The sequence below is a fragment of the Rhinichthys klamathensis genome, unplaced genomic scaffold (genome assembly GCF_029890125.1).
Source record: "Rhinichthys klamathensis goyatoka isolate OS25496 unplaced genomic scaffold, OSU_Roscu_1.1 h1tg000165l_1, whole genome shotgun sequence".
In the NCBI taxonomy this organism is placed as follows: domain Eukaryota; kingdom Metazoa; phylum Chordata; class Actinopteri; order Cypriniformes; family Leuciscidae; genus Rhinichthys; species Rhinichthys klamathensis.
In genome coordinates this window covers 3,747,445-3,760,236 of record NW_026606697.1, presented here as the reverse complement: position 1 = coordinate 3,760,236, position 12,792 = coordinate 3,747,445, and the positions used below count along the sequence as shown (strand labels likewise).

Sequence of the window (12,792 nt, the reverse complement as noted above, 5' to 3'; positions counted from 1 at the left end):
TCACAGTGTTTTTTAACATTCATTCAGGTAAAACACAATCCGTCTTGTGTTGTTTACCCCCTACAGCCCCTCTTGTAGGTGTTAATTACTCATTCATGCACTCATTCACACACATGCATGCGTTTTTCTTCTTCTGACCCAGAACCTAGACTTTTATAATTGTAATTTCAATCTATTCTTTTTAGGTTCGTTTTTCGGCAGGGTTTTAATTCAACAAAATATGTTAAAATATTTACCAACCAAGATGACTGCTCTGTCAGAGACCACACGAAACAAATTAAGCAAAAACTGCTTACCTTAATTTTTTGGTCGACCGTTTTGTTTCGTGGGATCTCCAGCAGAGGGCGCCACCCACAGTTGTCCCCTCCTCGAAGCTCCTGGCTGCCGCTCGCCAATTATGTTGTGGCCAATTCTTGGTCGCGATCTCAATTTTCAAAGTCTGGTCAGGTTCTCAGAAGAAATCTTTCAGAGTCGAGGTTTCGGGTCTCAGAAGAAAATAACTTTATTGAGCAGTTCAACAAAGTGAGAAGCCATCTGGACATCTGAATCTTACAATGGTCAATACTCGGTTCTTATACATTTTCTTATCTTTTACCTGTCCAATTAGTGCTCGTTCTGTTATCTTTTCCTCTTTGCTCCTCCCCACTATTTCGCCACAATTATGTTTTCATATTTGCTGATTCAGCTTTAACTGTGGCCAACCTTTAGCACATATATTTAAAAAAAAAAATGATTACATACACAGTTTTTAAGAACCTTAACAGCTGTACCTTCACATGATCTTTGGACTTGTTTTTCTATACATGCAAACATACAGAGTTTCTAGGTGTTTTCCAACACCTGGTCTTTTCTCACATCACCTTCCATTTTCTAACAGGCCTACTTTCATTTTGTGATACATGTATAGGACAGTAGAATTCTCCAACAATGGCAGTGCCCAATGCTTATGTTTATAGAGTGATGAAGGGATGACGTCACTTTGTAGGCCAACCGGCAGTTCGCATCACACTGGTTCCCTCGAGAAAAGCCCAATAGGATTTTCCCATAGGCTTTTGGATTATCGCTAAAACAAGCTCTGTGATAGGGCTGGGCGATATGGACCAAAAGTCATATCCCGATATATTTAGGTTGAATATCGATATACGATATATATCCCGATATTTTTTCTGCAAAGTGAGAGCAAATGTTCAGTCAAAGCCAAATATGGCGTCACAAGTAGCCTAGTTTTATTGAAACCGGCTATTTCAGTGAACAGGTGCAAAATCAAATGAATAAATAATAAACAGGTTTCTTCACCTGGTTCATAATTAAATGCTCAGCTGTTCAAATAACAATAACATGTAAACATAAATACTCTATAACAACGGGAGTACCTTTTTTAAAATCAAAGCTCCACAAGGTGGCTGCGGAAAATTAAGTTTGCAGTGAGCTTTGGTTCGGCGCTGGAGCTTTTTCGGGTTGTCGATGGCTCGCAGTTTCACGCGCGGGGAGCAGTGCAGAGAGCTCCGGGTCAGCAGCTTGCTTGGAGCAAGGATCACAGCGCATATTTGAACTATATCAATATATGCGATATGGTCTAATTCCATATCGCATTTAAAAATATATCGATATATTTTTTATATCGATATATCGCCCAGCCCTACTCTGTGATCAACAAAAGCTTATGATACTTGCACGTTTTTTTTCCATCAAGATAATTATCACAGATTTTATGAATTTTGAAGCCTAAATGCAGTCGCCAGATATAAAAAGCTAAAGGTAGGCTATAAACGAACTAAGTTACACCACGGTCCCACAAGTTCAACGTCACCACCACTAAGGTTCTGACAACTCTTTCAGTTTCAGTTTGACTATCATTATGCTTATAAATGTAGCACATTTATAAGCATAATGATGCTGTTAAAGCGGACTGAGTTTATCTGTTTAATAATCTCCCCGACAGCCTCTGTAGACCCAGCCTCTGTAGGAAATTCGATTACGCAACAAATCGAAGCTGGATGTGACGACACGCGGACTCTGACAAAGACCTATTTCCCACGTTGCCATGTCAGGGACAAAATATGTTGTTTTAGCGATACATTATAATGGTAAAAACATTGTTTTTATGACATACTGTATGTCGTAATTCCGAGAAAATATATCGTTTTAACGCCATGACATCTCATCGTTACGAGAAGATCGTTTAAACGATATAACATATTGTTATTATGACATAATTGAGAGGAAAAAATAATAAACTATAAATTGTAGCGAACAATGTTTTTTAATACAATTTTAACTGCAAAGTAGAAACATTTTCACCCGTGTTGAGACCTTTGGACCCCAGTGTGTATATTTACAGTATCATATAATTTGTCAAGGAGTGCTAATAGACAGGATTTAATACTTCTTTTTTTTTTGTACCGATATGTTCCAGGTCCTAAATAGCATTCGTGCTGCTTTTTATTACCTCAGAATATTATTTCACCTGCAAACAGACAAAAATCATCTTTACAGCAATGCACCCAAGTCAAAGTGTCGGCATAAGACATTGCACAAGAATAAATGGATAATACATAAGATACAAAAACTTGTCCTAAACCCACCTAAATGTATTTCCCCATAGATATTCTATGGAAGTGCATTACTGTTGTTGCAAAATAAACAAAGAGCTTGTTTAGTTGTTAATGTTGTGGTAATTAACAGAGAGATGCAAATACAGTCTCGAGTGTTTATATATATCTATATATATCTATATCTATATATATATCTATATCTATATATATATATATATATATATATATATATATATATATATATACATATTTAAACCACTAGAGGGAGCTCCCTTTATGTCTGGAGAGTCTGAGAAATGTCTAGATTATAGACCTTAAAATTCAGACAAAAGTGTAAAGTTTGATTTGACTTCATTTTAGATCGTGTATATCTTTTTCATTTTATCACCAAGTCAATATTAAAAAGGTTAGAAGTCTGAGTAAATGAACTGTTTATTCGTTTGTCACTAGTCAGGATTTGCTTGTTAACAGTCAGGATTGGTCTCACAAACTCTTGGCCCAGTCAGGAAGAAAGTATTTGTCTGTCACTCAGGGAAAAAAAAGGTGTAAAAAGTGTACCTCTGAAAAGTTCATAGTAGTACCTTAAAGAGAGAGTTCACCCAAAAATGAAAATTCTGTCATCATTTACTCATCCTCAAGTTGTTCTAAACCTGCATAAGTTTCTGTCTTTTGCTGAACATAAAAAACATTTTTAATAATATGGTTTCTGGTCCCCATTGACTTCCATAGTATGGGGGAAAAAGTCGATGGGTGCCGTCAACTGTTTGGTTACCGACATACTTACCAGCATATCTTTTTTTGTGTTCAACAGAAGAAAAAAACTCATACAGGAACAACTTGAGGATGAGTAAATGATGACAGAATTTTCATTTTTTTGGGTGAACTATCTCTTTAAGGTACTACTATGAACTTTTCAGAGGTAAATAAGGTACAACGATGCACATTTAAGGAAACTGCCCCAGTGACATGCTGTTGTACCCCTAAAGGTAAAACATTTTTGCTAATTTTTCTCAGTCAGTTTTTGCGGGTGTTTAGTTGATGGTGAAAATGATTAGTTGTTCTATATTTGAATTTATTTTCAATTGTGTATCTGCCACAGGCTAGCGGGACCACGTTTATCCCCGTGAGTGTTTTTAAATCATCTTCAGTCATGCTCAGTTTTTTTTTAGGTGTGTTTGTGTGTCTGTAGTGGGCGTCGAGTGAAAGCAGGGATCCCATATAGCACCTATAGCTGGACGTAATTGAGCCTGACGTCACTCTCTCGCACTAATATGACCCTTGACCTTTAAACCTCCTTTATCTTTTCCAGTTACACTTGCAATGGATGTTAGATTCATGCAATGGATTCACTCTCTTTTCTTTTAGCACATTAGTAGGACAGTTAAGCATTACTGTCATGATACTGGCTTGAATTATAGTTACACAAAATGTGCCTTTTTCCGACACAGAATCACTGTTTTCATTTTTTTTTGCTGACTCGGTTAATCATGTGAGGCCAGTGTAATTAGTTTGAACTCTGTTGGATTGTTTTATGGTAAGAATATTAAAAGAGCTTTACAGGTTTCATTTTCAAAATGTGCCAAAATGGTGCCAGAGTGTTTTATGAAACAAACGGGCTGGCAAATGGGATTCAGTCGACAATGCCGCCTTCAAACAAGCTAAAAACTAAAAAGGATTGTGACCAGATCAAGTTCAACGGTCTTGTCAGTGAGTTTTTTTTCATCAAGCCCTTAACGTTAGAGATTCTCCTCTCCACATGTTCCCTTCCGTGTTTCATCGCTCTCTTCGTGTTTGTCGGTAAGTGGCTACATCTGGCTGTGGTTTGATCAGGCGAGTTGTGCTTACGCCTACAGCCATATGGGTTTTGTGCTAATACCGCTAGATTAGCCAACAGCAAACGTGACTGAAGATTTTCCGGTCGCCTTCTTTCACCCCCACCCAGCACATGCACGTCAACTCCCTGCTCTCCCTCCTCTACTCATTCTTCATCTTGGTGGTGGCACCATGTACCTTCACACCTTTCCGTGAACACGTCAGCTGATCTGCGCACTGATCTGTGTCTCGAGGTTTCCGTGCACTTGATGTGACGTGCATACGATCAGCTTGTATACTCTTAATAACACTTCTGCTAGCATGTAGAGTCACACACGTTTACACATTTAGTCTGGACTCTTCGGGCCATTCAGGTTCATGACGATTATGACATCATTGTTTACCCTAGTTCCGTTATCAGCATCATAAAGTTTATGATATATCATAAATGTTTTCCAAACATCCCGTACTATGGCACACACCAGCGGTCTTTGTGTTTATATACTGTATGAGCGAATCTTGCAAGAAAACATACAAAAAAACAAAAACAAAACATAACATTGTGTCCAGGTCACATTTTAGAATAAAATTAAGCCAATTTTTGGGACAGGTAAGATTTTTCTCAATGTGACATTATTTTTAGGACAGTTTCATCACATTTTCCCCCATATATATATATATATATATATACATATATGTGTGTATGTATATACACAGACACGCACACACACACACGCATATATAAAATATATATAAATATAATAATATATACACATATTATTTAAACAAACTTTTATGTTAGATGCGATTAATCGTGATTAATCGATTTATCAGCACTAAAATATATATATATATAATTAATCATAATTAATATTATATAAAAATGTATATCATGTACTTAAAAATAAGCATAATATATAGTTTGTATATATATCTATACTATATATGACAATATATTATATATAATTTATATAATTATGCTTATTTTTAAGTACATTATATTTTATATTATATAATTTCTGATTTTATTTTCCTTTTGAATTTGGGGTGAGATATGATCCCGGTTTTGTGAGATTCATCCATATATATCCATGTTTCTGTGTCAATATAGTCACTGGCTGGGCATGCCCATATATGACCAAAATGTTTGAACTTGTGCAGGACACACACATGATGTGGATGTGTGTGTGTGTGTGTGTGTGTGTGTGTGTGTGTGTGTGTGAGCAACTATCCTGCACTATGTGCCAGTGTGATGGAACCTTATGGCGGTGTGTCAGTGTGTGACGTTGAGAGGTAATCCCGGTCTCTGTGACGTGGATCACCTTCTTTCCTAGCTGCTTGTCAACAGATGGAAACTCTCGAGGATTAGCTCTATAAGAGCGACAGCTGACAGAGTGAGGGAAGACAAACTCATCCAGAGGAAGAACAACTCAGAGAGAGAGACGGGGGATATATGTGAACAAAACTACATTGATTCCAGGCTCTCTAGAGGGGGGGAAACAAATCAATCTGACTGAGTACAGAGACTGCCAAACATTCAAAGAAGTTTGAGTGCAGAACGCAGGGAAGAAGAATCCAAACATTACTTTCGCTTTTTCCTTTTTGACTCAAATTTTTCTTTGGAGATCACCGGAATAGTTGAGACATGACTGTTATCAAGGTCAAACAGTGAGTATCTTTGAACATGTTGTTCTAGGTGTCTTGTTTGTTCAATAGTTGGTAAGCTAATAGTTCTCTAGACTATTTTTCTGCAACCTATAGGTTGTTAAAAACCATTATTGTAAAAAAAAAAACAATAGATACATTGTCATTTATCAATGGTTATTCCCATTTGGTTTTATTTTTTAAGTTTAACATAAAAACAACTTTACATTAGTTGCCTTTAATGGTAATTATATGCCAAAGTCTTTGTTCAATAGTAGTTTTTGTTCATTCAAAATCTCACTATTGGTTAAGATTTATAGTTTTACTCATGTTCTGTAATGTTGAGGTGAGATGGCATGGAAATGTTTGACTAAGTACTCATTGGCGGTCTATGTATCGTCACATACGGGCAACAGGTGATCAGGGCACGCGAGGGTTTGATGTGCGGGACACTGCTGTTGTCTGCTGATCCACTGCCAGTTTAGTTAGTGGCAGCAGTGGGTTTGACAGGAGGTGTGACCTGGTTTACACACTCCAGCATGACTCGGCAGGTCTGCGGGTCAGGATAGGGGTGTTACGCTATCAGGTGTAGCTGTGACAACTACATGGTTATTTCTGTTCGGATCAAGATTATGATTATCGGTAAGACCATTGAGGTGCGTGTGTGTGTGTGTGTTTCTGATTGGTGAGTGGTTGGTTGCGTAGTGGAAGCATGTGTCATGTCTTATTTTCTTTTGTTATACCTTTATAGAGTCCCCACCGTCCCAGTGAAGAACTTAAATGGATCCAGTCCTGTCCATCCAGCTTTGGCAGGTGAGAAACAATATGCAAATGAGTTATAAATAGTGACTGTGATGATTAAATATAGTAACATATTTGGAATAATTTTGCAACAAAAGACAATGAACCTAAAAATAGATGAATACAAAACAGATGTAATTCTCTCTTCTCTTTGGTTAGGTATCACTGGGATCCTAATGAGCGCCGCTGGACTCCCAGTCTGCTTGACCCGCCCGCCCAAACTTGTGCTCCACCCCCCACCTGTCAGCAAGAGCGACATCAAACCTGTGCCAGGCCTCGGCCACTGCTGCCGGAAAACCTCAAAGAAGCAGGCCCGCAAAGGTTAGGTTATGCAAATTATAATATATACTATATATATATATATATATATATATATATATGACACAAACACATATATATATATTAGTGTTGTCAAACTAATTATTGCATTGAACATAAAAGTTTGTAAATATATATATATATATATATATATATATTAGTGCTGGGCCGTTATCGGCGTTAACGTGCTGCGTTAACGTGAGACTCTTATCGGGCGATAAAAAAAATATCGCCGTTAATCAAAGTTGGGTTGGGGTCATAAATAGCTTTTTCGAATATCGTTATATTTTCGCGCAATTCTAATGTGTAGTATGACGCCGCGCCTATGTCACAGATCGCGCAGTAGGGTATTTTCCTGTCAGGGACACAAGGTGTACTTTTACTTTGTTACGTTGCGCGACGTTCCTCTCTTTCCTTACTTTATTTTAATGCAATACGTTGTTAAATGAGTTTATTCCAAGCGCGCTGTGTCCTTTGTATGGGCATGAGCGATGCTCATTTACAAATAAATCACTCTTTTGAGTCGATTCTGTTCAAAGACTTCATCAAAGAAGTTGTCAGATGATCTGTCTAAATCGGTTCGCGAATCAGTTGATCTGTTCAGTTCCTCGCGCACTGAATCGTCTGAAGCGCTTTCAATTCACACTCGGAGTCGAAACAGGAAGATTTAAGAGCATCAAGAGCGTTGGATGAAGTGGCCGATCTACAGTCTAGTCTAGTGAATGCAAATCTGCAAATGCATCATATTTTTGCCAGCGATGAAGATCTTTATTAGTTGAACATCTTCGTAAGCTGTCTGTGAATGAATGATTCCACAGGACGATGCATTCGATTTCATTTCATTCAGGTAATACATTGTGTGTGTATTGCGCGTGTATTGCGCAGTGGCATAATCACAGGAATAGTTTACATTGATTGAAACTAATTTGTTTAAAAATGAGGCTATTGCAGTAACAAGGCAGGTTCACATAAAATTCTTATGACATATGATGACATTATTTTTTGATCTAACGAGCATTGGCGATGCAAAAACGGACTGTCGTGCGTATTTTTTTTTTTTTCTTCTTCCAATTAGCCTACTATGTTAAAAAAAGGACGAAACATGTTACTTGTTCAATTAATAAACAGTTTGTTTGATGACAAATCGCTAAAGATGAAATTGGCCTCCCTTTCTGTCATTGCGGTTTTTTTTTGTTTTTTTTTACGATATTCGACTTTTGCTCCTCGATTGTCGAATGGCATTTTTGGCAGAAATGCACATCCCTACGCGAGGCAAACTATTCTCAAAGACTTACTTTTAGTCATTATTTGGGTAGCACACATATTCTGAATGCCTTCGGGAGAATTCAAATGAGCCATTTTAATCTAGATTAATCTAGATTAAAAATATTAATCTATGCCCACCTCTAATATATATACACACACATAAATACACACACACATATACAGTATATTAGTGCTGTCAAACCGATTAATCATATCGAACATAAAAGTTTGTGTGTGTGTATATATATATAAAAACAAAGTTTTGTTCGTGGTGATTAATCGCGATTGGTTTGACAGCGCTAATATATGTATATATGTGTGTGTATGTAATTTATGTGTGTATATATAAATATATACATTCATATACATATACATACATATACACATTCACATATATTTACAAACTTTTATGTTTAAATGCGATTAATCGCAAATAATCGATGTGACAGCACTAATATATATGTATATATATTTATCTATATATAGCGAGAGAGAGAGAAAGAGAGAGATCGGCATTTTAGAATGATTTCTGAAGGATCATGTGACACTGTAAAAGACTGTAAAAATTCAGCTTTTGCCATCATAGGAATACATTACATTTCAAAATATATTAAAATAGAAAACAGTAATTTTAAATTGTAATAATATTTCACAATATTGCTGGTTTTATTGTATTTTTGATCAAATAAATGCAGCCTTGGTGAGCATAAGTCACTACTTTATAATAACTATTATTCCAAACTTTTGACCAGTAGTCTGTGCATGTATAAACAATATATAATACATAATAATAAAATGTGTGACAGATTATTTATCTAAATCCTCATTTGTTTTAACTTACTTTTTCTTTCATTTGAGCAGGTAGAACTTCAGAAGAAGTTGTTAGAAGATATCTTCAGAAAGTCCGCAACCCACCTGAGGAGGTGACAAACATGATTGATATTTTGAATTATAATTAAGATATAATATATATCATTAGATATCTTTCTTTAGATTAACTAAACTGAATTAAACTAATTGTTTTCTTGTTCTCTATCAAATTGTATATTTCTTAGGACTGCACTATCTGTATGGAGTCTCTCTGTGGTCCATCTGGCTATAAAGGCCCAGGTGTCGGTGGCATATCTCGGGCCGAGTCTGTTGGTCGTCTGTCTCAGTGTGGACATCAGTACCACCTGCAGTGCCTGGTGGCCATGTACAACAACGGCAACAAAGACGGCAGCCTTCAGTGTCCCACCTGTAAAACCATCTACGGTGTTAAAACCGGCAACCAGCCACCGGGCAAGATGGAATACCACGTCATTCCTCACTCCCTTCCTGGACACCCTGACTGCAAAACCATCCGGATTATCTACAACATACCCCCTGGCATTCAGGTAAGAGTCACTCACTTACAACAGAGCTTGTTAAAAAACCCCTGCAGTGTCCAGAGCATCCATTCATATTGGCGTTTGTGCCACCTACATCGTATATCGCACTGCTGCAGTGTTATATAACTGCATGCATACGTTATATAACTACAATGTAGGTCTAAACGGCTCGGTCTATGATTGTTTTAGGGCCCAGAGCATCCCAACCCTGGGAAGCCCTTCACAGCTCGTGGATTTCCAAGACACTGCTACCTCCCTGACAGTGAGAAAGGCCGCCTGGTGAGTGTCCAGACATTCGCAAACGCAATCTCATTCATCTACTGCTATTAATTAAAGAGGACCTATTATGCTTTTTTTTTTTACATTTTCAACTTTTTTGTGAGTGTAATGTTGATGTTTAAGCATGAGAGGTCTGTAAAGTTACCAAGCACAAAGTCACATTTACTGCAGCAGCTGGTGCCACTTTGACCGTGAGCCACAGTTCAATTCAATTCAATTTGAATCAATGATCAATTTGGATCAAATGAATTTCATGTCATAGGATGTTATAGGTCACTTACAAATGAATGTGAAGTTCTCATTTGCAGCTTCAAGTCCTGAAGTATTTATCTTAAGTTTTTAAAAAATATATTTTTTATTAACCTTATTAATAATCTAATTATATAAAACAATGTTATCAATGCACTACAAATAAACTGTTTATATGCTTTTATTTTGTCATTAAAACTAATCTGGGATAGGCAAGGTCGGTCCTGGAGTGCCGTTGTCCTGAAGAGTTTAGCTCCAACCCTAATCAAACACACCTGAACATGCTAATCAATGTCTTCAGGATTACTAAAGCCCTATTCCAATGGTAATTGTTTCTAATGTGGAATGTGCATGTCACCTCAGTGATAAAACTCATGCTTTCGGATGGCGATTTATTCACGTGGAGGAGCGAGTTCTGTGATCCTACGAACCTGGGAACTCGTCGAATGATGGTCTGCTGTAAATAAAATGTCAAATGCTTGGAATAATAAGAATAAATTCACATTTAATTTAATAATAGGACAACAATGTCCTATTTATTATTTAATTATATACTAGAATTATATATATATTATATACTAGAAAATACTACAATTATATAACGCTAGACACGCTATATTTGAAATGGTTTTCTGACTTATCATTTTAAAATGGAAATTAGCAGAATGGGAAAAAATGGGAAATTAGCAAAAATAAGTTAATGCAACCTCTTATTTACACAAGGTAAACAAAGCTGCTTGGTTTATATTTTTATTGTATATAATTGTAGATATACATATTTTAAAATTGTATTGCATGTATTGCTTCCACAATAACAGCCCATTTCAAATGTTTACATGCTTTCTTTCTCCTTATTGTTCTTCACAGTTCCCACTCGGCTGGGGTGGAGCGGTGATGAAATTTTTCATTTTTTAAATACTTTCCAGCATTTCAGTAATAAAAGTGTACATCTGTAAAATGCATGCAAATTACAGTGAAGCGCAACAGTTATCGTACGGTGCTCCGCAGTGGTCAAAAAGGATTTAAACAGTGAATTTTAAAGTGATCTCTTCTTGTAAACTCAGAGATGTGGATTCGGAAGGCAATTTCAATTACCACATGACCTTGGTGTTTGTCAAAAAGCAAAAAAGTTGGGATTTTTATGTGGGTGGTTGGAGCAAAACACTGACATTCTGAATTCAGATGGCAATAAAATCACAGACTAGCCCCTGTAAATGTTGAAAATACATTACGTTACCATGAGAAACAATTACCGTCTGAATAGGGCTTAAGGCTACAGGCAGGTGAGTTTTTTTTTTTTCAGGGTTGGAGCCAAACTCTGCAGGACAGTGGCACTCCAGGACAAGCGTTTCCGATCCCTGTCCTAAATCCTTAGGGATTTTTTTTATCCTGCAATGCAGGGGGAATCACACAGCAATGAAAGGGTTTAAATCTAAACCATCGAGAGTATAAAATAGACTCACACACACAGAGGTAGAGTGAGATCAAAGAATACGTTGGAGGCTGTTTACCAGTTAGTTGAGCCAGAAAATTTAACATTTAAAAAAAAAAGTCAAATCTAAACAGTCATTGACAGAAAGTTGTATTTTATGTGTCTCTTTCTCTCTCTATATATATACAAATGCAATAGCTAATAAAAGTAATTAATTATGTCTGAAAACACTGTTCTCAGCAACAAGGCTTTTCTCAACCCCATTAAAAATAGGCCTATGCCTCCATCAAGTGGTTGTACTATGTATTACATTTGATTTTCTTTCTTTCTTTCAACCAGATAACACAAAATCTGCATATATTTAACCTGCACATAATGCATTAATTATAAAAAATGTAAAAATTAATAAATTGTATGAAGCCCTTTGGAGCAGTAGTTAAAAAATTCAGTGCTTGATTGAAAAAATCCACATTTAAACAAAAATAGCTGACTTCCTGTTGGTCGAAGCTAATGACTGTAAATTAGAAGGTTGTCCGGATCAATGAGAACAATATATGTACCGAGTTTGGTGACTATAGATAAAACTAACCCCCCACTTTAGTCAAAAGGTGGCGCCACTGAGCCCCGCTTATACGCCCGTTTCTAAGCTCTTGCCGGTGTCTATTGGCCAACAACTGATGTGTGTGTCAAGTTTCATGTAATTTAAAGCATGCTAAGTGTCTCAAAAACACCCAAAAAGAATATTAAAGTTTGACACATCGCCATGAATACAGTATTCAAGATATCAAGAATCCTTTCACAGGTGTACACCTGTGGTGTTTTGACATTATTTTGACAAAGTTTGAAGCAAATTGGGTTAAAGAGTGCAATTTCAATGCATTTTTGGCACACTTCCTGCTGCCAGTTGGTGGCGCTATGAGTTTGACTCACAATAGTCACATCAATGTGATCAGCCTCCTACAACGAACACGCAGCTGAAGATTCATCAAAACCAGTCATTGAATGCAGAAGTTATAACACACTTCCTGTTTCCCTTTTTTCGCCATACATTTCTTGCCTCGCCACG

The 12,792-nt window shown here is 36.8% G+C and overlaps 1 protein-coding gene across 2 annotated transcripts in view; it reads left to right on the top strand.

The window, feature by feature from the left end:
- Positions 1-12,792, top strand: part of dtx4a (deltex 4, E3 ubiquitin ligase a) — a 33,753-nt gene that overhangs the window by 19,733 nt on the left and 1,228 nt on the right. For both annotated transcript variants that reach the window (XM_056259261.1, XM_056259262.1), the window contains 5 exons: positions 6,763-6,824; positions 6,972-7,133; positions 9,258-9,319; positions 9,452-9,772; positions 9,956-10,045. In XM_056259261.1, the coding sequence (XP_056115236.1) occupies positions 6,763-6,824; positions 6,972-7,133; positions 9,258-9,319; positions 9,452-9,772; positions 9,956-10,045 (697 nt within the window). The remainder of the gene's footprint in view (positions 1-6,762; positions 6,825-6,971; positions 7,134-9,257; positions 9,320-9,451; positions 9,773-9,955; positions 10,046-12,792) is intronic.